Source organism: Lepidochelys kempii, chromosome 3 (assembly GCF_965140265.1).
Source record: "Lepidochelys kempii isolate rLepKem1 chromosome 3, rLepKem1.hap2, whole genome shotgun sequence".
Classification (NCBI taxonomy): domain Eukaryota; kingdom Metazoa; phylum Chordata; order Testudines; family Cheloniidae; genus Lepidochelys; species Lepidochelys kempii.
In genome coordinates, this window is record NC_133258.1 from 57,029,263 (window position 1) to 57,056,583 (window position 27,321).

Here is a 27,321-nt window from a genome sequence, read left to right on the forward strand (position 1 = left end):
TGTTCAGATACAGGGATACAGATGCACCCAGCTCTAAATCCCATGTGGAGTCAAGGAATGCTATTAAGAGGAACAACCTGGAGATGGCAAGAACCTCCAGGGTGCGTATCCTTCTGCCAGTCCCACCAAAGCCCTCCCTTGGTGGAATGTGTGGACACTCCATAAAAGTTTGTTTTAATTCCAGTTAACTGCACTATGTGGAACAGATTCCAATTTGGGTAGTCACATTCTTCCTTTACATTTCTCCTGGAGTTTCACTTGGCCAGGGTAGTCCACACTCCTAGTTCTAAAATGTTATGTACTGTGGCCTTGGTTTATTATGTTAAACAGTTGTCATCCAAAGGTATGTCTATGCTTCAAACTGGAGGTGTAATTCGTAGCTTGAGGAGACGTATGTATGCTAGCTCAATCAGAACAGAAGTGTAGCCTCAGTGATGTGAGCAGTGGGAGGATCTACCTGCACTTGGGTTGGCTAGCCCCTCCTGGCACTGTGGCTACACTTCTGTTTTTAGCATGCTAGCTCTATGTAGATATACACTAACACCACAGAGGTACTGTACCTTGGTGATGGATAAACCAATTCCAATATTTTTAAAATTAGCTTACCATTATTAATGCTGTTTAACTTAATGTAATCTATGTACATATTCACAAAAGGACATTTAGGTGCCACTGGCATTCATAAACCCCCTTCAGTTGCCACCTAATCTTGTAGGTGCCTAAACTCATTGGCACCTACATTTTTGTTGTGAAAGGTGCCTAGGAACCTATGTTTCTGCTTCTGAGAATGTGCACTGTTGCATCATTCTAGACATCCAGATGCCTTAAGCCCCAACGGGAAGATAGATGTTCTCCTGCCTGTCTCACCTGTGAAGCTCGATCTGGTAGGCAAACTCTGAGCTTGCTAACTAGATCAGGGCCCTTTCAAATTCCTGGGGGGGAGGGGCTGGTATCTATTTCATAACTTTTAGCCCAGTAGTTAGAATGATCACCTGGGAAGTGGGAGACCTGGGTTTAATTCCCCCTTCTGCTTGATTTGAAGAAAGAATTTGAACATGAGGTGATGTTGACTTAGCCACTGAGCTATGGGATATTCTTATATGTGGCTCCCTCTTTCCTCTTGAAGCTGTTTCACTTTTGATTAAGTACTTAAATAGTCATTGTGCCAGAGAAAGAGAGTGTATGTGAGAACAACTCTATGACTGGAGTTTAGGGCTTTCACTTTGGAGGTGGAAGACTTAGGATCCAGCCCCGCTGCTTCAATAGCTCTCTAATTATTTATCCAAGTGGGACAGCGTCAAAAGGGGAGATTGAAGGAGCCACACATCAGAATATCCCTAAGCCCAGTGGTTTGGGCAACCTTCTGAGTGATGGGAGGACCCTTGTTTAAATCCTTTCTCCTGATCAAACATGGGGGTATTGAACCTGGGTCTCCTACATCCCAGCAGAGTGTTCTAACCACTGGGCTAAAAGGTAAGCACTGGCATCACCACCACTGGTGGCATTTCTTGCAAGAAACAGCTTAGGTACCCGACGAGAGGCAGGGCTCAGGACACACCCTCTCATCGCATTCTAATTGATTAGTTTAGATGACCCTTGCCTAGTTTGCTGCCTTCTGTGAATCCTATGCTTAGCAGCCTATCTCTCCCCATATAGGGAACCTAAGTGCCTAACTCAGGTGTTGTGAAAACAAGTGACTTTCTCGTCTAAAAGTTAAGCCCCATAGTACTCAGCATTGCAATGCCTAAAGTCCCATTGTGAACCTGGCCCCTAGTATACCACCTCTAAAGGACTTTAACACATGACATTTTTGAAATACTAATACAACTGTGGTTTAGTTTGTGATATTGTATATAGCAGTGTGTTTTAGTAGGCAATTAATTTATCGTATAGATAACTAGAAGGGATCATTAAATCACACAATGTAGATTAAAATAAAGTAGTATTGACATATAAAAATAGCTAGCATAAAAATAGCAACTTCATGTTTTACAGCAGCTAATACATTTTAATCAAAAATTGAAAAGATTCCAAGGTATTTTAGTTCCAGAGGAAAATTCAGACCTACGATGTTACTCTAAATTTACTTATGTGAGTAGCTTCACTGAGTTTGCATGCATAGGAGATCTGGTCCTGAAATTACATGTTGGTTGAACGAAGAAAAGGACACATTGAGAAATCTATGCATATACCAGTTCAAACTTGCTATAGTATTATGCACATTACATAGTCTTCATTCTAGTTAACATTGTTCTACCGTTACCTATACTTTCGTTTCTGGCATGCTTTGTTTTTGTTTTTGTTTTCTTCTGTTCTTCCACATTCAAGAAATTCTGTTAGGCACTATAAAACATTACCACCCAAGATGCCTTTACTAGAGAATGGTACTCACTGGAATATTTACAGGTAAGTAAGTATTCACTTAAATTATTTAAACAAACATACACATTATAATAATATAGTGGTACTTTCTAGAAAACTTTAACAGATAAAAACATGTACTTATAAACATTCAACTATCTAAAATTAACTCTTACATAAGTGACAAACACTTGCAACCTCTGTATTGTCTAGAATTCTTCTATCATTAAACTCTACTGAAATGTCAGTACTGGAGTTAAATAGTATTACAGTTTTCTTTTCTTTATGTCTCATTTTTCTTTCTTTATGTGTATGGTTTTGATTACATGTGAAATTAAATTTTATTTTTATTTTAAATAATTTTAATTTATAAAGCTCAACTCTGCCTGCATGTGCTAAAACCAAATCAGTGATTAGACAGGATATTTCACTCCTTCGTGATTGTCTTAATGCACAAATACCAAGATTTACAGACGAACTCTTGGTTAGGTAAGAACTGAGTAGAAGTGCCCCTTCCTGTTTAGTATGTAATATGGTTTTCTAAAGTAAATTAGCTTCACTCTAAACTATTTTTACTTGAGATATACTGTATCCTGTCCTTCTGTGTTGGTATAGCAGTTGTTACTAGTAATAAATATTTAGATGTATTGTTTTAGTATTTCCTGTTCCACTTTCTCATAAGTATGTATTGCGTAGTCTCATTTTATGGTCTTAGATACTTAAGATTTTTTATGCAAACAAGTTCAAACATAATCTTTCATTTGGTTTATTTTTAAACAAATATTTGCATTGTCATCTAGTCAGCTCTTTTACATCTTTATTAATTAAATCATTGTGATACCACATTTTTATGTAAAGAGAACATTATTTTATTATTTAATATCTAACATTGTGTTCCTTTCTTTGTTTTCTTTTTCTTTCTCTTCTACCATTGGATGCAATGCACTGGCACTAGTGAACTACAGCCCTCCCTTGACAGGGCTAGGAGTGCTAGTACCAACTGCTTGAGACCAGATACTAGTTTGCATTCACCAGAACGAGAAAGGTATAAAGTAAAGACTTATGAATTTCTTGTCATCTGTGCTGGTGAACTTTGTCAGTTTTGTTTGTTTCTCCATATGAGTCTTCTACATGTCTGTACATTCATATCTGCTTTGGTATTTGTAGACATTTTTGCCCCTATACTCATATATGCCATGCAAATTGTGTGTTGCAGTTTATAATTGCTTCTGGCTTCTTCTTTCCCTATTTTTAGTTCAAGCTGATGTCATTGTTTACAAAAGTCCTCAGTATGCTGATAATAACACTGCAGTGTTAAGTGAGGTGAAGGAGCACCACTTGATTGTTAATCTTCATTATCATCTGCTAAGATGTATTACTTTTATTTCTTGCCCATTCTGCAAATTGCAAATGAGATGGTGTCATAAAATTTACAAATTATATGAATTAGGATGCAAATCGTGAAATCAAACTCTTATTTTTCAAACCAAAATTGTAATTTGTATAACAGCGTGTACATTAATTTCCACAAACCAACCAACCAACTACATTATTTTCTTAATCTAATCTGCCATATCTATTGTTGTTTGTTTAAAGTATAAATCAAAACAATGTAATGATCTTTGCACTATATAACACTGTACTTAGTTTACATAAGCTTCAAGAATACATTTTCAGCAATTTAAATGAAATATAGTTGCATTTGTTATGTTGAATAGAAACATTTAATGACTGCTTTCTGAACTTTCACCTTTAAAGCTAGTGTAGTTCAAAGCCACAGGGAAACCAAATACTATGGACAGATTTTGTAATTAGATGTGAGTATGTCTTAACAGAGAATTTTTGAATGTTTGCAGTATTCTTGTCTAAGAATTCTTGTTTTCTATAGCGTGAAATCCTGACCCCACTGACGTCAACAGTAAAACTCACATTGGCTTCAGTGGGAGTAGGATTTAGCCCATGGTGTAAATACTCAATTGATATGTAGGGTAATAATGTGAATTTGCTCATCAATCAGTCCAGAAAAATTGGTTATTGAAATTAGTAAACCACTGAGCATTTTTGTTGTTGTAAAGTGATGAGCAGAGTAACAAGCAATCTATAACTAAGGCCTAGGATATTAATGTAAACTTTTTGTATGGTTTTAGCAACAACAAAAATATTCCAAAAAATAGTTACATTTTCAAAGCAGGGCATGTGGTTTGCTGTATTAATTTCAAGGAAAATCATGCCACTAAAACACTGTACATCATTTTGAAAATTCTGGGAACAATAGCTGGTCACCGTTAAAACATCTAGTTATAGGGAAAAAGTCTTCTCTGAAATCTAAACCCAACTGTGAAGCTATGTAGAAGCCTCATGTTTCCATGATGGGCAGAGTCCCCTGGGAGGCAAATATGAGGGGGAAAGGAGTCCAGGAGAGCTGGCTGTATTTTAAAGAAGTCTTATTGAGGGCACAGGAACAAACCATCCCGATGTGCAGAAAGAATAGCAAATATAGCAGGTGACCAGCTTGGCTTCACAGAGAAATCTTGGGTGAGCTTAAACACAAAAAGGAAGCTTACAAGAAGTGGAAACTTGGATAGATGACTAGGGAGGAGTATAAAAATATTGCTCGAGGATGCAGGGGTGCAATCAGGAAGGCCAAAGCACAATTGAAGTTGCAGCTAGCAAGGGATGTGAAGGATAACAAGAAGGGTTTATATAGGTACGTTAGCAACAAGAAGAGGGTCAGGGAAAGTGTGGGACCCTTACTGAATGGGGGAGACAACCTAATGACAGATGATGTGGAAAAAGCTGAAGTACTCAATGCTTTTTTTTTACCTCTGTCTTCACAGACAAGGTCAGCTCCCAGACTGCTGCACTGGGCAGCACAGTATGGGGAGGAGTTGAGCAGCCTTCAGGGGTGAAAGAACAGGTTAAGGACTATTTAGAAAAGCTGGACATGCACAAGTCCATGGGTCCAGATCTAAAGGATCTGAGGATGCTGGTTGTTGTGATGGCAGAGCTATTGGCCATTATCTTTGAAAACTCCTGATGATCAGGGGAGGTCCTGGATGATTGGAAAAAGGCAAATATAGTGCCCATCTTTTAAAAAGGAAGAAGGAGAATCTGGGGAACTACAGGCCAATCAGCCTCACCTCAGTCCCTGGAAAAATCATGGGGCAGGTCCTCAAGCAGGTCCGTTTTGAAGCAATTGGAGGAGAGGAAGGTGATCAGGAACAGTCAACATGGATTCATCAAGGGCAAGTCATGCCTGACCAACCTGATTACCTTCTATGATGAGATAACTGGCTCTGTGGATATGGGGAAAGCAGCGGACGTGATATATCTTGACTTTAGCAAAGCTTTTGATATGATCTCCCACAGTATTCTTTCCAGCAAGTTAAAAAAGTATGGATCGGATGAATGGACTATAAGGTGGATAGAAAGCTGGCTAGATCTTCGGGCTCAGTGGTTAGTGATCAATGGCTCTATGTCTAGTTGGTGGCCGGTATCAAGCGGAGTGCCCCAGGGGTCGGCCTGAGGCCAGTTTTGTTCAACATCTTCATTAATGATCTGGATGATATGGATAGATTGCACCCTCAGCAAGTTCATGGATGACACTAAGCTGTGGGGAGAGGTAGATATGCTGGAGGATAGGGTCCAGAGTGATAGATAAATTGGAGGAGTAGGCCAAAAGAAATCTGATATGGTTCGACAAAGACAAGTGCAGAGTCCTACACTTAGGACAGAAGAATCCCATGCACTGCTACAGGCTGGGGACTGGCTGGCTAAGTGGCAGTTCCACAGAAAACGACCTGGGGATTACAGTGGATGAGAAGCTGGATATAAGTCAACAGTGTGCCCTTTGATGCTAAGAAGGCTAACAGCATATTGGGCTTCATTAGAAGGAGCATTGCCAGCGGATTGAGGGAAGTGATTATTCCCCTCTATTCGGTACTGTTGAGGCCACATCTAGAGTATTGCGTTCAGTTTGGGGCCCCCCACTACAGAAAAGATGTAGGAAATTGGAGAGAGTCCAGTGGAGGGCAATGAAAATGATTAGGGGGCTGGGGCACATGGCTTATGAGGAGAGGCTGAGGGAACTTGGCTTATTTATTCTGCAGAAGAGAAGAGTGAGGGGGGATTTGATAGCAGCCTTCAACAACCTGAAGAGTGGTTCCAAAGAGGATGAAGATAGGCTGTTCTCAGTGGTGGCAGATGACAGAACAAGAAGCAATGGTCTCAAGTTGCAGTACTGGAGGTCTAGGTTGGATATTAGGAAAAACTATTTCACTCAGAGGGTGGTGAAGCACTGGAATGCGTTACCTAGAGAGGTGGTGGAATCTCTATCCTTAGAAGTTTTCGAGGCCCGGCTTGACAAAGCCCTGGCTGGGATGATTTATTTGGGGCTGGTCCTGCTTTGAGCAGGGAGTTGGAATAGATGACCGCTTGAGGTCTCTTTCAACCCTAATCTTCTGTGATTTTTGCCCATCAGGTCTTCAGCCTCGTATGAAGTAGAAATTACAACACTGGTTGATGATCTCCTCTTAGTGAACAGTGTCCATGTTGATCCTTTGAGGTCTCTCAGCAATCTGTAATACCATTGAACATAAGGTTTAGTTAAATAGCCTGTGGTCCCTAGCTAGGGTATATGATATCACTCTGGAGTCGTTCTGTTTCTAGCTTTATTAGAAGTCCCATAGGATGGTTGTGGGTATTTGTTTCTGTCCCATGGGATCTCTTGTGTGGGATAGCACAGAGTTCAAATAGTATATGATGCTTTTGTGGTAAATAATAAGATGACTTGGGTTGTGACTCCATTGACATACTGATGAGATGCAGCTCTTTTAATCAGACCCAGATGGTATTTGTTTTTCCAATGCCTGTCCAATTTTGAGAGCAAGATGCAAAAGATGAATTTAGAATAACGCAATGCTTTCGGTTCTGGGGGGAAAAGATTTTCCAGGGATTTCAGACCTCATTATTTAATGTAGCTGTCTTCTCTTCATCCAAGAGGGTTAGCAATCTGTTAGCTATATTATACTTCATTCAGAGCCATATGTTGAATTCTTTTCTTATTTGCTTTGGTGGACTTTTTCTAGAATTTATTTGTAAGATTTTATTCAGCAGATACCAGTTACTCCACATATTGAACCATGGTTGGTTTGTGACCATCATGTCACTGTTTCTGAAGTACATTCTCCTTTTATGGAGAAGTGTAAATAAAGAATTCCTACGGTGGTATTCCAAATTTCCTTCACAGGAATTATAAATTGTGTTCGGGCTCCCTTTTGTCTCAGAAAATATAAAGTAAATGAAGTGTGAAATATGAAGTTTAAAGTGCCTGCACTTGCATTTTGAACAAGGTGATATGGGCTGTGTTTAGTGTACTGACAATAAAGCACTTTGTTTGCACATTAATGTTTTATTGGAAATAGTATTGATCTTTAAACTCTGTGCAGTATTGTACTTGTCACCTGAAATGCTACATCAGACATTTTTAGTTCCTTAACAATAGAATATAGACTACAACATTCAGTGGCTTAGCCTTACTGTACAATCATTAGGAGAGTTTTTATTCCTGTTTTTGAAAACTTTTTTCAACATAAATTTGCAAGGTTTCATATAGCTGGAGTTAAGCTCTTCATATATTGTACCGTGGTTGCTCTATGAGCATCAGGATGCTGCATCTGTGTAATTTAATCTTAACATAACTCCATTTGAACACTGTCAGGTGGAATGCTGGCACTGGCTTTCTGCCCAGTGTTCCTATTAAAGGCATCACTGCATGCCTTCCTCTGTTACTTTATATGGCAATGGGTCCGTACAAATGGCAATCAGGACTTCACAAGACATGCCCAGAAAGCTTCCCTGTTCCTAAGGCTGCTTAAATAAATTGCTGTGCTGTGTTAGTGGTGGCAGAAAATGTTGAAATATACATTGCAGTTCACTGAGTGCCACAGGCAACTTCATTTATACAATTTGAGTGGTATACGGGCAAACTTTCTCATAGTTGACAGACAAGAACTACACAATTTTAAATTATTTGGGAAGGGTCCTACTGGGAAACAATAAGGAAGACTGTTTAAAACACAGTGCCAGTGAATTGTAGGAGTAGGGAAGTGAAAGGAATGAGTTTGGGTACCAGTGGATGAAACTAAACCATTGAGCCTAACTGCAGATGTGAATAGAGCAGATTACCTAGCCATGGCCGAAGGCTAAGTTAGCTCCCTCTTTAAAAACTCTGGGCTGGTGAATGTACTTTGACTACATAATATATCATAGATAAATATCTATAAATAAATAATTATAGTAATAATAATGCTGAGGGTTTCTTCAGCATTTTCTCCTCCACTGTAGGTAACTGAAGGCAGAACATGCCTAGCTAGGGTGACCAGACAGCAAGTGTGAAATATCGGGACAAAAGGAACCTATATGAGAAAAAGACCCAAAAATCAGGACTGTCCCTATAAAATCAGGACATCTGGTCACCCTATTCCTAGCTGAAAAATATGGATTCTGTGCCTTAGGCCTCGTCTATACTAGAAACTTCTGCCGGTATAGTGCTGTCACTTAGAGGTGTGATGATTTTTTTAAACATTTCTGTACCGATAAAAGTCCTACCATAGCTGCATTTATACCATAATTACATAAAGGAGCTTTTGCTCAGGAAACCGATACAAACGTTTCTGGCAAAAGCACTTTTTGGCCCGTATAAGCTGTGTCTACACTAAGAGGGTTTGCTAATATAGCTATACTGGCAAACTTTTTGTAGTTTAGACCTAGGTAAAATTTTTGCCACATATTAATAGCCTGGCTGTAGAGCCAAAATGCTTTCCACAGCTCTCTGTGACACAGTGTGCTATAGAATATGCCTGAAGACTTCAGCACTTATTTGTTAATACATGTGCACACATACTCACTGCATTTCACTTATTTTGACTGTCTATTAGTATTCATTTTGATTAAAATACCTGAGTGATTGAAATTTCTATGAGACCTGCAAGACATACAGGAATTTATATAGCAGACAGTAACACCCTGAAACATAGATAAAAATAATCCAATGTCACCAACTCTTAGGGCTCGTGTGCACGGTGGTGTAATGATATCTATAGGGGAGTGATATCCAAAGTGCCCTAACATATCAGGAATGGTCTAGTTATTACTTAGTCCTGCCTTGAGTGCAGGGGACTGGATTAGATGACCTACTGAGGTCTCTTTCAGTTCTACACTTCTGTGATTCTAAAGTATGCATTAATTGGTCCATATAGACCCTGCTGGTGTGCACTAAAGATTCCCTAGTGCACTTTAACATTGTGCTCGGGAACCTTTAGTGCATACCAGCAAAGTCTACATGGACCAATTAATGTAAAGCACATTAGGGTGCTTTAGAAATCCCACTCCCATAGGCCACATTATCTCACTGTGTAGACAAGCCCTTTGTTTTTGGCTGCTTTTGTCATTGTTGATCTGCCTACTGGCCCTGGTTTTTTTCACTCTGTCACTCTGAATTCTGGTTTTGGTTTGGTTTTTAGTAGGCCATCTTATTTCTATCTATAGATTTCTCTGTTGCCAGACACAGTGGTATCTGTGGCCTCAGTTTAGGAAATCACATAAGCACATATTTAGAGCACAAGTGTACTTTCTTGAATCAGAGACTCATCACCCAAAACACAGTAGTGTCTTCTCGGTGTAGTACAATCACAATCTTCATATAGGTCAATTAGTAATATTTTATTGATTATTAATAGGTAATGTTATGGCCAATGATAGTTATGCAGTAACACCTGATGGCAGTTTTTATTTACGCTATAGGAGCCCAATCCTGCAAAGACTTAATACCAGTCATAGTTCCATTAGTTATGTTTGTAGGTTTTGGCCTTAAGTGATTCTTTAATGCAGGTCTGAGCAAATAAAATTGAGGAACAAATCAAAGTGATTGAATTAAGTAGAACACTCCGTATGTATATCTTACAACTGGGCTTTTCTATGGTCATATAGAAAAAGTAATAATATTGGCTGCTCTGTAATCATGACTTGATAGGGATTTTTGAGATGGTAAACTCTGGTGCCTTTATCTGGTCTTCATGACCTTATGAAATCCTAGGATATAGATATTTGATGAAATTCCCATGAATAGTTATTAAAAAAATTGGAGCTATCATTTGTTCTTGACCTCATCGGCCCTATTCTGCTCCAGGATCACAATATTTTCATATTTTTATAAATCCATTAATAAAACAAAACACCCTCTAACATTAGGAAAGTAAGTGTGTTTACACTGCATGTTTTTTAGAGTTCATGTTTGACTGTGACTATTTGTATTTGAACTAATTACATAACAATATAACAGCTGTTTATATTAGGTATACACTATGTTGGGTTTTTTCCTCTTTTTCAACCAGTGTAGAAGAGAGTACATTGTTGCATGTTTGTCTGCATTGTAATGTTGCACATGCTTTGTACAGTATATAACAGGGGTGGCCAAACATACTGGCCCTCCAAGCTGCATATGACAATCTTGAGAAGTTCGAGTGCCGGGGTGCACCTGCCAGGGGTCGGGCCTCGGGCTTCAGCCCCGTGAGAGGCACCTGATGGGGCACAGGGCTAAAGCCCCAAGACTCCCCTCCCCGCTAGGCAGAAGCCCCTACTGTACCATCCCACTGCAAGGCAGAGATCCCAAACTCCCCCCCAACCAGTCTGGTAGGTGGAGAATGTCGGGGGGTCTGGGGAGTTCTGTCAGCCACTCTCTAACTGTAAAAGAGCCGCATGTGGTTTGCAAACCACAGTTTGGCCATCCCTGGTATATAAGGTTAAGCGCCACTGAAATTTACGGAAAGAGAGTATGCTGTCAACGTTCATAATGCATGATGACCAAAATTAATAACATTTTGTAAAAATGCACTTTAATATTTGTAGAGGATATCAGCATATTAAGGGCTTTGACTGAGTGCACTGATGCATTAACATTTTCTTTAACCCTTGCTTTGGAGAGAAAAAGTAACTAACTGCTAACAACCTATTCCCTTTGGAATCTTTTAAAAGAGCTACCTAAATGTGAAGTGATGCTAAATCTCCCTGAAACTTTTGTTATTTGCATGTTCCGTAAGTGAAACACTGTTTCTTAATAAATGGACTGGAAGGTTGCCTCAGAAAGTGAATAGTTCATGTAAAGTATTACTCTGCTAATGTAAATATATAGAGATATATACAATGATTTCTTGCCTGTATTTTCAAAACTAAGCAGCATTAGGTTTATACTATATTATCTTTCCATTGTGATTGAGCCTTTTTATTGTTCTAAATCAAATGAGCTTTTGAAAGAAAAAACTATTACAAATATGAATGTTCCCCCACCCCTCCCACCCACGCTGTTTAAAGATTTTTTTCTTTAATTTATAAAATCAATAAAAAGAGACTGGCATGAACTAATAAAACTTGATTACACATTTTTTTGAATATAAAAGAAATTTTATAAGTTTACACTAGTCCAGGCACACAAATATATACTAATTAATTTCTCTTTGCTAACATGCAAATTTATAATATTTACTCTAAATATAACATTATTACCTTGACTATTAAATAAGGATATCCTTTATTTAACCTAGACTCAACAATAATAGTTAATATATTAAACTTCTTAAAATGATAATTATACTTAGCAAGATTTGTGAGAGCTTCTTGCTCCCAAGTGTCAGCCTTACCTTTTTGGACAAGTTAACTTCACAGAATCATAGAATATAAGCCTTGGAAGGGACCTCAGGAGGTCATCTAGTCCAACCCCCTGCTCAAAATTTGATGAATCTCATCTCTTCTACTTGTCTCAGCTATATAAAGGAATTCAACTCAGAAGTCAATAGTGGCTGATCCTGCCTTTTAAAAATTTGTTGTCTGTCTCTGTAACAGTGCTCAGCAACAAAAGAACCTGAGATGGATGGTGTCACAGGCTCTCCTCCTAGAAAATAAATAGTCTTTGATGAGCATGTAATGTAAAGAGTAAAGACACATGCTTGTCACCAAGGAAGCATTACCCCTTTTAGAAGATGTAATATCCTCCATTGCTACAAAACCCAGAAAACTTTCAGAGCTTCTGTGTGTTGGCAGCCTCAAAGAAAATTTTGGACTGCACAGAGCCCTTCCATTGCACATTGAATAGGGGTCTCTACAAGCTGATGAGTAGAGCAGATAGTGACATAGGATGAGCTCTAGGAAAACAGATCACTTTGTGCCCCACATTCTGCTGTTAACAGTGTAACATGATGCTTTAATCCTCTTAAAGGTCTCTTTGTAATTTAAAACCATGTATTTTTACTGGAAAAATTTTGTTTAGTGCAGTTAATGGGGGAATAAACCCTTGGGAAAATGAAAGAGGAAAATAACAGCCAATCAACACCTGAAAAGTTCTTCTAGTTTATAATTCCAACTTCTTCTATTGAATAACAGGTTTTTAGATTTTCTAGCATTTGAGGATGTTTGAAATACTGTATATGCCATGAAAATTATTTAAATCACTCTAAATTGTGCATGCTTGTACACTCATTATAATTGTTTGTATAGTGTACTGCTATATAGAAAATATACCACAACAAACAGCTATAAGAATAGTGTATCCAAATTTCTAAAAAAATTAGTAAGAATTATTATATTAAAAACAATCAATTTCATTACTTTTTGGGGTACTTTTCCAGTCCCAATTCCCATACCTATTTTAATTTTTTCACTCACTAAATATTTTTTTCCTGTTTTATTGAATGGGCAAACAGGGGTAGATGGTCCCCCTCCCTAGAGAGGAGACGACCTACTAGTCCCAGGATTCATATCCAGCATGCATCTCCGGAGGATGACAGGTACTAGCCAACTCCTCCTAACTGAAAAGTGGCTTACTGCATCTTGCACTCTGAGAGAAGTATAATAAAGTTTTAAAAAGATATTTAATAAACTTTAACTATGACAAAATCAAAGTAAAGTGTCAGCTCAAAGTTCATCTCTGCATTTTGTTGAATTATTATAAAGCACCTAGGAATGTGCCCCTGGTCAAGTCTTCTGATTGTGTGAACATTCCAAGGGATAGTTTCTGAAAACAAGATGTCTAATCTGATGTAGAAACTTCCATATTAATGGACTGTTCATTCTTCCCCCCCGGCCCCCGTTTCTGTAAATGTAGGTTTTTTTCCCCTGTGGTGCTTTATAATATATTTATCTGTCAGAGAGCCTATTTCTTTCTTTTTTTTTAATTTAACCTCAATTATGTTTCTTTCTCCGCAAAATGCTTATGAGAAAAAAATCAGATACACAGAGAGAAATATTAATTGGTATATATAATAATTGGTATGGTTATGAAATTCTTTCGTAAATTAAGGTTATCTTCAGGGGCAGGTTTTCCCTACAAGGTAGGTTTTGACCAATAATGCAAGTGCTTTGGATCCACTTTGTATGCTGATTTGCCAGTTGTGATGAATGTAAGCACCTTCCATTGTTTTGTTTCATGCTCTGGTTTTCTTATTCAACTCAGTTTTGATGCCTGGTATTTTTAATAGTAACGTTCTTCTCGTATGTTGTCATTTCTTCTACTAGATTCACTTTTTAAACCAAATAAGATATTAATTCAGCACTTTGAATGTAACGCAAGAGCAAGATTTTATTTCTACCCTTTAAACCCTGATGTGTTATAGTAAATCTGCTCATTCTTAATTTTTTAAAAAAGTTTGTGCAGTTCTTATGAGGTTTAACTCTCAAAAGTACAGTATACAAGTAACATTACAGTTTCTGTAGTGCTGGTCTTCTCTTTCTGCTTAAGAGCTCCTACATTTATGCCATAGTCTGTTTTGCCTTGCCTTGGAAGTATTGCCACCAACTTTAGTGGGAACACTATAGCTATACCTGGATTCCATTTCTATGTGCAATAGTATGTTTTCAAATTATCACATGATGTTTTTTAATTCCAAAACTGGCTACATCTTGCAGTCACTGCATACCTAAACATTTAATTGACTGTAGTACTGAGTCCAATGTGATCTCTGTTTTTGTATTTTGATACTTCCAAAAGGACATTATCAGTAAAGATAGTACAATTAGTACATATAGTCCATATTTATGTAACCTAGTGGATGGTTTAGGTTAAGAATTAAGTAGAAGTTAGGCTAACTTAGGCCCAAAACCTAAGTGTAGAGGAGTATGGGAAATTGGAGTTGCTAGTGTGAGAAAGTTGGAGATAAGTTGGAGACAGCAAGACAGGAAATTTGAATTTAGCAAGGACGTGATCTAGGGTTATATTGCTGCAATGTTTTGGTTATAACTGGTTTGAGCAACGTTTTTAATAAGTGTTTTGAGAATTTTGTAATGTTGTATTAAAATGCTACCTATATTGATAGAATGGGAAGTAAATTTAAATAATGTGTAAGGTAAAGAGCCAATAAGGAAATGATGGAAATATAATTATGGTAAGGGGTAGTTTAATGTTAATTAATATTATAATAGGTGGAAAAAGGCATAGCCTTGCAACATTGCAGGGGAGTGCCAATTAACTGTTAGGTTTCAGGATTATAAGGCTGTACTTCACGCTGTTCTCAGTGGACTGATTACTCACTGATATACACTATTTCATCTTTGAATATATGTATAATTGTAGTATTGTGTAAGTAGTAATTGCATACCTGTTTGCTTACGTAATCATTTTCCTTTTGAATAAAGTCTCCTTGTATTATTTAAAGTGTTGCCCAATGGTCCTCTACTAAACAAATTTTCTGTAATTACAGAATTTTCTATAGCCAACTTGAAAACTAAGTTGGGGTTTATTACACCCTTATCTTTAGCAACTTAATATTAATTGGGAGCATTTCAAGATAAAGGTTACAAAAGGTTACACTTTCTAAACGATGGGCATTTTTGAGTAACTCTTTCCTCTCACTATAATAGCTCTTAGAAGTCCATAAAAAGTCTCTTATTGACTTTGATGGATCAGGCCCATCATATGTAGGGCCCCTGGGAGAAATCCTGACCCCATTGACATCAATGGTAGTTTTGCCACTGACTTCAGTGGATCCAGTATTTCACCCTAATACTACAATCCTTACTTAATCATCTTTATTCTTGGTGTCATTGGGACTTTTGCCTGAGAACTTCAAGATTGTAACCATCGAGTGTACTCCTGACATCTGTTTTTCTATCTTTGTTTTAATAAGTTTATTACATTAAAGTGTCTGCATAAGAGGGAAAACTATTATGGTAAAGGCTTTTAAATCATAAAAATATTGTAAAATTTTCAGTTTGATATAAGTGTCTTTCTACAGATGTAAGAAACATTAAGAAGAAACATTTTTCTTTCTTTTCATTTATGTCTCGTTGGTGTGATTTCCTGGCTGAGGTGCAGAAAAAGGCGTGCATTAATGCCGTACTCTTTTTGCTACTCAGATGCTGCTTATTTGCACTTTCTTCTGTCTCCGCGACAGACAGAAGTTACAGCAACTTAGGCTCCTTTACACAACAGTAGAGTATGGATGTCCAACAAGTAGATGAGGAGTCCAATTTACACAGCCTACTCATCACCTCTGAATGTGGCCCTAAGAATTTAAAGTGGTTTAACTTCCTTATCTGGGATAAAAATATATATTATTCAGTAATTAGGGGTAGATGAACCTTTGGGTACTTGACTAGTTTGTTGTAACTGAAACCCATTTCCTGATCCGTTCCCAAGAGTTAAGTTATTCAATTTTTAAATACACAACACTCCCTTGCCCATTAAGCAGTCTTTCGATGCAAAGGAATGGGATTGAATATGGTGATACTCTGCTTATGTAGTTGACTCACAATCCCAGAGCAATTGTGTATTTCTGCTAGAATGATCAATAGTGAAATAGTTAAAGCTAACATTTTAAATCAGTTAGTATTATCTTTTTTCTTTTTCTTTTCTATTCAGTTCATTTTGTGTATAATGTAAAAGAGAAAACCAAAGCCAAATTACATTTATACAATTAGAATTCTCTTACATTTTGTACTAATCATTGCCCTTAAAAATCTATTTCACAAGCAATTCTGTATATTAGCTAGTACCATTCAATACTAGACTTTGCCTTTCTTTGGTATGCTTTTGTGAACGCTTGTCAAAATAACAACTGATGTTTGAGGGGAGGCTCTGAGTGACACACTGGGTTACTTGACTAGCTTTTCATAGCCAAGTTTAAATCCTGACTTCACAGATAAATTGAATTTGACAGCTGTCATGTCAGACTCCATTTGTGTACATCCCAGAATTATCATACAAGTTGGACCAATTTGCATTCTGTGCTCAAGATATACTATACATATAGGTTTCAGAGTAACAGCCGTGTTAGTCTGTATTCGCAAAAAGAAAAGGAGTACTTGTGGCACCTTAGAGACTAACCAATTTATTTGAGCATAAGCTTTCGTGAGCTACGGTGAGTGAGCTGTAGCTCACTGTAGCTCACGAAGTGAGCTGTAGCTCACAAAAGCTTATGCTCAAATAAATTGGTTAGTCTCTAAGGTGCCACAAGTACTCCTTTTCACTGTACATATATTGACTCAAAAATATTAAAAAATCATGGCTTTGTTTTCTTTGTTTTCTTCTTTATGATATGTTATAAAGACCTCAAAGTTTTTTATCCCTTGTTTGTTTTTCACATTAGAAATTCAGATCCTGTCTAGGCTTCAACATTTTATGATTATAATTGAACTAGGGAAAAGGTGATATCACAGGTGATGAGAGGAGCCAAGTGAGTGAAAGTTGAGCAATTGACAATAGAAGGGACTTTTATTCAGACTATTTGTTTTATTAACAGTATATATTTAACTTCAATCGCTATTTAACATTTTGGGTAAATGAAGCTTCTGTTAAAATTCAACATTCTTGTCCCTTTCCGTTAAAGTGTGAAAGCTCTCAGTAAGCCTCCCTGAGACCTTCCAGAGTCTTTCAGCAAAACCAGGGAAAACCAAACTTGACATTCTTGATATAGTTAAGGTAGAAATGCAGAAAACAGTTTTAAAAGCTTTCACACTCCTTTATAATTTATAAAGAAGCAAAGCAAAAAAAAAAAAACAAATAAATAAATAAACCCACAAAAAACAAAGGCCAGAAACCCAATTTTTTAAAATAGCCTTTGAAAATTTCCTTAAAATTAATACATTGTCTTTTGAAGGAAAATAATGATATATTTTCTCAAATAGGTTATCATTTAACCTGACACTGAGCTACACTTTAAGATGACCTCAGATCTGGGACACAGAGAATCCTCACTTCCAAAATTTGAATAACCTGCCTGTATACTCGAAAGGGCACCTCAATTATCTACAGATTTGGAATTAGTTGCATCTGTATAAAACAAGCTAAGGTGCTTTCAAAAGTCTGATAAGGAATCCAGACAAACAGACGTCAGAAACAGAGAGACAAGATGGGTGAGGTAATATCTTGTATTGGACCAATTTCTGTGAGTGAGAAAACAAGCTTTTCAATCATACTGAGTTCTTCTTCAGGTCTGGTCTGAAGAAGAGCTCCCCGTGTCTCAAAAGCTTGTCTCTCTCACCAAAAGAAAGTGGTTCAGTAAAAGATATTACCTCACCCACCTTGTCTGTCTAATATCCTGTAACCAACATGGCTACGACTACACTGCATATGTCAGAAACATGTTAACTATATCTGTACTTGTTATAGTACTGTATAGTATCTGTACTTGAGAGAAGAGAAGGCCTGATTCTAATACACCCTGAGAGGAAGGCACTTCCTGCTCTCTCTTTTACTAACTCTGTTGATTTCATAGATTCACAGATCCATAGATATTAAGGTCAGAAGGGACCATTATGATCATCTAGTCTGACCTCCTGCACAACGCAGGCCACAGAATCTCACCCACCCACTCCTGCAAAAAAACCTCTCACCTATGTCTGAGCTATTGAAGTCCTCAAATTGTGGCTTAAAGACTTCAAGGAGCAGAGAATCCTCCAGTAGGTGACCCGTGCCCCATGCTACAGAGGAAGGCGAAAAACCTCCAGGGCCTCTTCCAATCTGCCCTGGAGGAAAATTCCTTCCTGACCCCGAATATGGCAATCAGCTAAACCCTGAGCATATGGGCAAGATTCACCAGCCAGACACCCAGGAAAGAATTCTCTGTAGTAACTCAGATCCCACCCCATCTAACATCCCATCACAGGCCATTGGGCCTATTTACCATGAATATTTAAAGATCAATTAATTGCCAAAATCATATTATTAGTTCCCCTTGGCTTTTGTTCATGGACTATCCTGAAAGCGGAGAGACTTTGAAGGGACCTGGCTGGAGGGCCAAGTCACAGAAAGAGGCAGACCACCACAGCAGTGGAGAGAGAGCTGCCATGCCACACCCCACCTCAAGGAGGCGCGAGTGGTGAAACAAACCCTTCGCACACCGGCCGATGCTGTGTTATGTTCACATATTGTAATCAGTGAGGCTACTAGTATGAGCAAACTTACTCATGTATGAGTTTGTAGAATCAGATCCAAACTGAGTAGGGGACATTTTTTTCCCATTTCTTAAAGGGGTCTGCAAATAATGAAGAATAAAAAATAAACATTTTAAACTATGAAAATTATTCGACTGTGTCTTCTAAAGTTAGAGATATGGCCTTATAGCAAATCTTGCACTTTTCATTATATAGGGATAAGTAGTAATAGCCACATAAGTTTTCAGTCAGTTTGGCAATCACATTCAGCAGTCAAAGATGAACATCTTAATTTAACATTATAGCTGAAAGGCTGAGGTTATACGATAAAGCATTACTAGATATCTTATTTATTCTGTATAACTGAGTTTGGTACCTGGAAAAAAACCCAGACCTACGTATCGAGTCTGGAAAAAAGTTCTCTTTTGTACAGTGGCCTGCATGTGAAAACTGACAGAACAGTTATATTTAAGTCAAATTGTAAGTTCTGGATAAATTGTAAATATGTTAAAAGAGTTTAAGCATAAAATGAAAATAGTATGGAAATTACAAGAGACATATTTTGACCATCATTAGAATACATTTTTTTAAAATATTCTTGCTGGGTCAGTTTGCTGCCTTTGTGTGATTATTGAGCAGTTATTTATCACACCAGCAAAACATCTGGTAATTTTAGTATGGATATTTAGGAAAGTTTTCTTAAATGCAAACAGAATTTATTTGATTTTAATCAAGATAATTTGTCAGTAATTAAAACTAAAATGTTATTTTTTCAAATACTACTTGAATTTTCATTTGGATTGAGGAAGAAGCATTTATCTATTATTCTAATGGACAAATTTTTAGATTTATTCTCAATAAGGAAAATGGCAATTGGTGAGCTACAATGCTGTAGTTCAATATAGATTTTACATTTTTCAGTCACTGATGTTTTACTTTTGTACTTACCATGGTGTTACAGATTTGTAAAATATCCCCTTTAAACATATGAATAAAGGGAACATCAGAAATGCAGTTTGGTCAGTACTTAGTACATGAATGCTATTGGTTTATATATTTTGACTGCATGTCTCCATCTTCACTGCATGTGACCATCTCTCTGTTTCTGTCCATTCTGTCCAATTCACTTCCATGTTTCCAAAATTTGTGAAGAACAAGGACGCTGGAGTCTTGCATTCCAAAACAAGACAGTATAAACCACCTAAGTGCTAAACCTGGAACAACACAGAGGTATCCTTATTAAATCAAATTTTAGTTCCAAGTAAATTCTAATTTATGAACCGTGAACAATTTCCTTCCCTGACAACATGCTCTGTTATAAATATTTTATTTAATATGCTTTTTCATTCTCTTTATAGCTAAATATACATGATAGCTGTTGGTATTTTCATACTAACATATTTAACCTCTTTATATATAGCGCACTAAGTGACTAAATTTGAACATGGAGTAAGTGCCCACCATACACCCCTATGTGCACTCTCTGGACATTGGGCACAGGCATTAAAGCATAGATTGGGTGCCCAGCTCCCACTTATTCATCTCATGAGCTGGGCATAGCAGTTGAGTCTGCATAGATAAGGAGAGGGGTATTATAATTTGCTGTTGGAAAAGGGCAGCAACAAATCACTACCCTCCAGAACAAGGGGGAAGCACAAAGTGAATTGTGACTCAAGGTGTGCTCCCCCAGGAGCAGACCAGAGAACTAATTATGACAGTTTCAGTTCTTCCCTTGCTCTCTCTTGGGAAGCAGTAAGTTTCTTCACTCCTCTTCATGGAGTAGCTCATTCCTGCCTGTGTGCCCAGCACATAAACAGGTGTAACCAGAGCTCTTCCTATTCCCAGTCCTTCTCTTCCCACCTGTTTGTAGTGAGGAGAATAAGGCACTGATTCTGGGGGCACTCCCACTCCCCCGGCAGTAATAGTCACAATCTGAGCAGGGCCAGTTGGGAGTAAGAGGAAGGTGATCTTACTCTGCTGCATAGTCCTCTAAGGGCTGAGATAATCTAGCCAATGAGTAGCCCCATTGAACTAATTGAACTCAATGGGGCTACTCATACTTAACGAAAAACGCATACTTCCATGCTTTGGGGCCTTCAAAGACAGTTGCAGCATCTGTAAAGAATCTTAAATACTAACACAGATCTCCTGATTTATGCTCCTTAAATTTGGCTGCATATAGGGGAGTAAAAGAATTATGTAAGGAAAATACATGCAATGGAAGTTTAAAGTACAGAGCATGGTGGGGAACAGGATTACACCTGTTAATTAACTAATTTTTGTAGAGTATTTTTTGTAAAAACCTTCATGCTTTTAGTCACTAGAATACAACTGCTAACAAGATTTTCATGCATGCAAAATTATTTTGTTTAAGATGTGTTTCCCCTTTCTGTTCCTACCTGTGAAACATACTATATAATGGTTTAATACTAATCAAACATTACAATAGCTTGAGGAGAACATGAAAATCATCTGTGATCAATTATTTTAGCTATAATTTGCTGTAATGTCTGTGTACACAATTTCCAGTTCAGACACCGAGTTTCTTCTCATTTTCACCAAGGTCTAAAATACAAATCTTGAAATGGCTCTTTCATCTGTCTTTTATTTCTGCATTTTACCTGCCTAGCTTAGTGCATGAAGTTGATTTTATCAACATCAATTCCTTGTGCATCTCTTCCAGTCCTATTTCCTGTGAAACATAGAATTTGGGGTTTGTCAGCATCCCTTGTGCAACAGTGAGCAAACAATCACTCTCTCCTTTTTTACCACATTTGAATGGCGGTCTACACTGGTTATTTCTCAGGGTATGTTTACACAGGATTTTGGAGCAAATTATCCAGCTCCAGACTCGGTTGCAGGTTGCGCTCCAGGCTCAACAGACTTGGGTTAGTGTGGCTGGCACTAATGGTCTAAAAATAGCTGTATAGACAGTGCTTTGAAGTTGTGGCCCTCTTGGCCAGGGCTGAGAGGCTTACTCCCCACTCACTGCAAGATGCTGTGTAGACATACCTGTGACAACTAACCTTTATGTATTTAAGGGAACACTGATGGCCACAACCTGTAGAGAGAGCTGGATATCAGTTGTTTCCTGGCCTCATTCTGTAATAGAGTAAAAAATGCATACAACACCACAAAAGCAACGTATAAACCTATAAAATGTCTCTCACACAAATGTTTGAGAGCACCTTGCAGTATGGCAACAGAAATTAACAGGATCTGACTTGTAAATATGGACACAAACAAAGAATTATAAATAATAGTGAAAAGCATGTTCCACAAATGCAGAGCCCATGTAGAGAGTCCTGATAATATATTCGCAATCTCTGCAGCATGATGGTGAAAACATGCACTGAAAATACTCTTCAGTTAATGGGCTTGCCTCCTCCTCCTCCTCCTCCTCCTCTGTATTACAGTGTCACTTAGAACCCTAGTCATGGACCAGCACCCCATTGTGCTAGACGCTGTACAAACACAGAACAAAAAGATGGTCCCTGCCCACAAACAGCTTACAATCTATGTATAAGACAAGAGACAACGATTAGATACAGACAGATGGGGGTGTACAATCATGTATACCACTTACTGTATATCTTCATGGTACCCAATTCAATCAAATTGTACAGTCACATTTCTGCCTTTGACTCTAATGAAAGGGGACCACAAATCAGCTGTTGATATCTTTATGTCCTCGATTTGGCTATCAACTGCAAGTCCATAATTTTTATCATGGGCTCAGCTGTATTTCCCCCTTCCTGGGGCAGTCCTTTTCATGGTGCCACAGTCTGCAATGAGATAACCTGCACATAGAAGGCCCGAATCTCTACGTAAACAGTTTTATGCTGTTGTAATTCACTGACTTCAGGCAAGTTATTCCTGATTGACGCTGGTCTCTGTGAGAGTAGCACCAGACCTTCTCTACCTTCAAGACTGAACTTTCCATATAAGTTGCTTATCAATGACAAGAAAGCTGAATTTGGTGATTTTCCCAGACACCCACTGCAATGTCTTGAATGAGAACAAGAAGTCACTCTTAACTTCATGACCCACATTCTGTCCGCAATAACATTGCTATAACAGTGCAGAAATTGCCCTGGTATCTCCATATTCTTCCCCACAGAAGTATTTTTATTTTGTACAGATTATAACAACCAGGTCAGATACAAAGAATAGTACTAGTATGCAGGAGAATTTTCCTGCAAAGCTGTTGTCATTTACATAATTTTGCAGGCTTGTAATGACTATTCATTGACCTGGGCATCACAGGAAGAAAGGTGAAACACTGGGAATATGTTTTAATGATGGCAACTTTAGTAACACATCTGGGAAACTATCCTGCAGTAATTCATCCAGTGAAAGTTCACCAGTGTCCACCACCAAACTTTTAACCTGCTCCCAGTACTGTTGCTGGGACCCTAAGGCGCTCTCCTCATCACAAAGGTTGAAGGTGTGGAGAAAATCTCCCTACCAGATAGCGGGACACCCAGCCTTCTTCCTCATCTTCTTTAAGGGACACTCTTCACTAATACTAATTCCAAGTCCGGTTTATTAGGATCCCCCTATTGAACAAGTACCTGCAGTGGACATTTGTCAGATAGTGACAACATGAGCACCCTACAACCTACCCTGTCCACCAGCTCCCTGAGCTGCTGAGAGGAAGCCAAGTCCTACAAACCACCCAGGCCAATCTAGCAGTGATGGGAAAATTCTTTCCCAGCACCCAAAAGGTGACTAGTGTAATGCCCATAGCAAGGTCACTGAAAATCAGACCACCTCTACTGCTTAAGGAATAGCTGATCTAGCTTTCAGCTAGGTTAAGATAGACAAATTAAAATACGGCCCAGCAAATGCATGTTACATAATCAGGTGAAGAGCTGACTGTTGGAAAGTGGGAAACAAACAAAATTTCAGTCTCAGCTCTCTTCTGGCTCTTTGTGAAAGATAGATATGGAAAAGGTCTAAGGAAGCTAACTAAATTTACATGACCCAATTACATATTTTTCAAAAATGGGTTCAGACATATGTTCTGATACCAACCAGTTAACATATGTTAGAAAGAGAGTATTATTGAATTGTTATAGAAGTTTTCCAAACATTTTAGCAATCTTGGTACAGTAAAATATAAGACAAGGTTTTACTGTTATGCAGTGTAATTTATACTTGATCTTCATTACAGTATTTTGTTTTCTTTGTTACTTGAAAAAGTGATTTAAAAACATTTTTCAGATTGACATTTGAGTGTTCTATTACTCCCCAGTACCTTCTGCAACTGCTCCTTCTTACAGCACTATTTTCTTGTCAAGGGAGGACCTAGGAGCTACTGGAGGGCTCGTTTCTAACCCTGTGAGCAATCTTGTTAAAAAGTGATGCAACTAGTTACCTACCCCAAGAGTCTGAACTAATTATCTTTCTCTTCTCTAGCATTGAGTGAGGTCTCCTGTTTGGCAGCCCACTGCCATCACACCAGCAAACCTGAGCTAATTTAATGCAATAATAGAAAAGGATCTTGTGATTTAAACTACCAATTCAACAGCCCATTCATAAAGATAGCTATCACTTTTCTGTCTGTCAACCACTTTGCATTATCGTTATAATACATAATTAAAGCGTTATTCTTCATATTTCCTGTATCTTTTCTTCTTTTTTCATTTTTTTGACATCTCATTTCACAGGCAGTCCAGAAAAGTGGAAAGATATAACAGCCAAAAACAGACTAGGAAAGACTCCGCATCTGAAACAGAAAGGTAGGATTGATGCTACAATATGCAGCAACCTTCTCTCTGAGTCAAATTAATTCCAGTGCACCTGCTGCTACTTTAAATGCCACCTGTAAAACACTAAATTTATAAAATTACTAACACAAATTCATGCTGCCTTAGTTTAAAGTACTGATGAGTTCACATCTGTGTTACAAAACTGTCATTGCCTGGTATGTTGGCCTCATATGTTTTATGTCATAGTATAGAAGTTTTCTGGCTTTCTTTCTTTATGGATAAACCCATAGGCCAAGATCAAAAGTCGCTTTTGTGTAAATTTAATGATTCAAATCCTTCACCCGTTAAGTCCTGTAAGTTTTGGCACTGGATCTCTAGGATCAGGATTTGGATCAAAAAGTATAATATGTTGAAGCAGTGAAAGATTGCTTTGTTATTGTACTTCACCACTGATATTTCTTCCTGGTTTCTTACATTTTAAAAATAATTTTGACAATGAGACAAATCTATGTACAAAAAGTGAAGGTAACAATAAATAATTGCAAAAGAGATGATCTTAGTATTACATAAAAGTTGCACAATTGAAGTTGCAAAAATTAAAGAATTGCTGCACTCAAATAGCAATGTTATTATGGACATGCTGTACATCCTTTATTTTCTAAGGTATCCATTTCACCTTGTAATTAGAAATATATTAAAAGACGTATATAGAAAATACTACAATTTGCAATTATGCAATGTTTTAATATTGCTGCTGGAACTTTAACTTTTGCTTTTATTGAGTTTTACTGTGAATTTATTGTGATTTTAACTTTCGCCTTTGATGCTATAATAATATAGGAGTTTTGCACCCAGGTTCTTCATTTTAGAAAAAAATGGAAAGGAAAAGAAATTTATGTGCTTAATAATGATAGTATTCTACTGGTTCCAGTTAGGTTTAAGTGCACATCTTGATGAGATAGTGAAAGAGGGGTAAGATATCGCTGTTGCTGGAGACAGATTTCTGTAAGGCTGGGTCAGCTAGACAGCAGTACCCCTATTTACACTATGAGAGGTGAATAGCTGCATTGAAAAAAAGATAGAAATTTAATTTTGTTTTCAAACAAAAAGCTTATAATTTGTATAATGTAGTAAAAATTGCAGACAGATTGCAGATTCCACTGAATCTTTAATTCCCCCCCACCCTCCCCGATACCTATGATTTTCTATGCTTAGTCTAAAGGTAGGAGGTTTTTTGCTTTTTTTATTGTTTAATTTTATTTTGTATTTTGTTTTAATTTTCCTGTCCCAGTAGCAGCTCCTGTGCCAGCATTGTAAATGATATCGTGGCCCTAATTAAGTCAATGGGAGTTTTCACATTAATTTCAGTGAGGCCAGGATTTAACACTATGTTTTGAAAAAGGTTCAGTGCATTATTATGCTGTGCTAAAAAACTTAATGGATGCCACTGTGCCTACTCAGAACTTGCTTATATGCTTATAAGTTGAGTTTTGGTTTTCCCCTGAAGATAGACAAATCATACGACCCTTAGTGAATAGGATGGCCTTGCTAAATTTCAAATTTCAGTCATTTTTGCTGTAGCCTTGTGCTTTATATGTTTGTGCTTTAAAAGAGGGTATTTATATATTTTACAGTGGGAAAAATGTGTGTCATGTATTGTAAGAAAGAAAAAGAATTTTGCCCATGCTTTTTTTTTAAAAAAAAAAAACAACCTTCAAGAGTAAGTACAGAAATTAGTAGTGATCGCTATCATTTCCCATGGCTCTCGATTGGACTGAAGCCAGATTGCCCTCAGGGAAGATGGCCATCTCTTATGATGTATGGTTAAGAAACTGACAGAAAACTGGGAGGAAAGACACTGTGGGAGAAATGATGGAGACTTAGGTTATGGGGGGAATAAAGGGTGCCAGAGAGGAAGGAGAGAAAAGGAAAGGGAAGGATACTATGCAGAGTGAGCAAATGACCATAGGAGCCATGTCGGGGAGAAGACAATCTAAGGGAGCATGGAGAGGGAGATGTGAGTGGTCAAGGAGGTGTAATGGGAGTAAAGAGAGATAGGATGTAGCTAAGGGAATGGGGTGGAGATAGTATGACTTTTGCTATCACCACAGGGAATTGGACAGGGCAAATGAACTCCCTCTCTGCACTAGCCATTGGGAAGGCCTGTATTTCTGTGTGTGTATTTAAGGGTGATTTTCAACTGAAATGATCATACACAGATTGAGCGTGGGCCTCTTCCTTCTAAAGGATCAAAAATCATAACACAAAACAACCTCCTCTCCTGCCCCCCCACCCTGCAACTGATTTTAAAACATCTAATGATTTGTATGCTAATCTCATGATTGGGGGCGGTGGGTCTGACTCATGATTTTTGATCACTTGGGATTTGCAACTGTTTCAGCTGGAGAGAAACTATTTTGCAGAGAATGTGAATCTGGTGTATTTTGCTGGATGTCTGAAAGCTACAAATGTAAGCTTATAAAATGCACTCTGCTTTTGCATTCTAAGAATGAACACACTTGTAATTATATTACATTAAGATATAGGGTATTCTATGTCTACAACAAGCTATTTTTCTCCCAATAAGGAATTAACCTACATCTGAGATCCAAACTTTACTGACCCCTTTAAAGTTTTGATAGCACTTGCACAAAACACAGGAAACATAAAATGCTTACACATTTAGTTAGTCTTCTTTTATGTTTTTGTGAGAAATTTGAGACTGGATACATCTGTGACATATATAATAGCTTTGCACTGATTTATATATACAGGATTTAATGGATTTATAGCTTGGTACTGCAGTGTCATGTGTGTGGCCTCTCTT

At 37.7% G+C, this 27,321-nt stretch overlaps 1 protein-coding gene across 40 annotated transcripts in view; it reads left to right on the plus strand.

Moving 5' to 3' along the window:
* RIMS1 (regulating synaptic membrane exocytosis 1) overlaps positions 1 to 27,321 on the plus strand; it is a 507,401-nt gene that overhangs the window by 340,972 nt on the left and 139,108 nt on the right. For 18 of the 40 annotated variants that reach the window (XM_073336400.1, XM_073336430.1, XM_073336415.1 and 15 more), the window contains 3 exons: positions 3,317 to 3,406; positions 13,116 to 13,199; positions 24,453 to 24,524. The exons of 1 other annotated variant lie outside the window; for it this stretch is intronic. In XM_073336400.1, coding sequence (XP_073192501.1) covers positions 3,317 to 3,406; positions 13,116 to 13,199; positions 24,453 to 24,524 — 246 coding nt within the window. Of the gene's footprint in view, positions 1 to 2,328; positions 2,407 to 3,316; positions 3,407 to 13,115; positions 13,200 to 19,932; positions 20,011 to 24,452; positions 24,525 to 27,321 lie in introns of all 40 variants that reach the window. 21 more of the 40 variants (XM_073336409.1, XM_073336432.1, XM_073336418.1 and 18 more) reach the window with 5 other exon arrangements.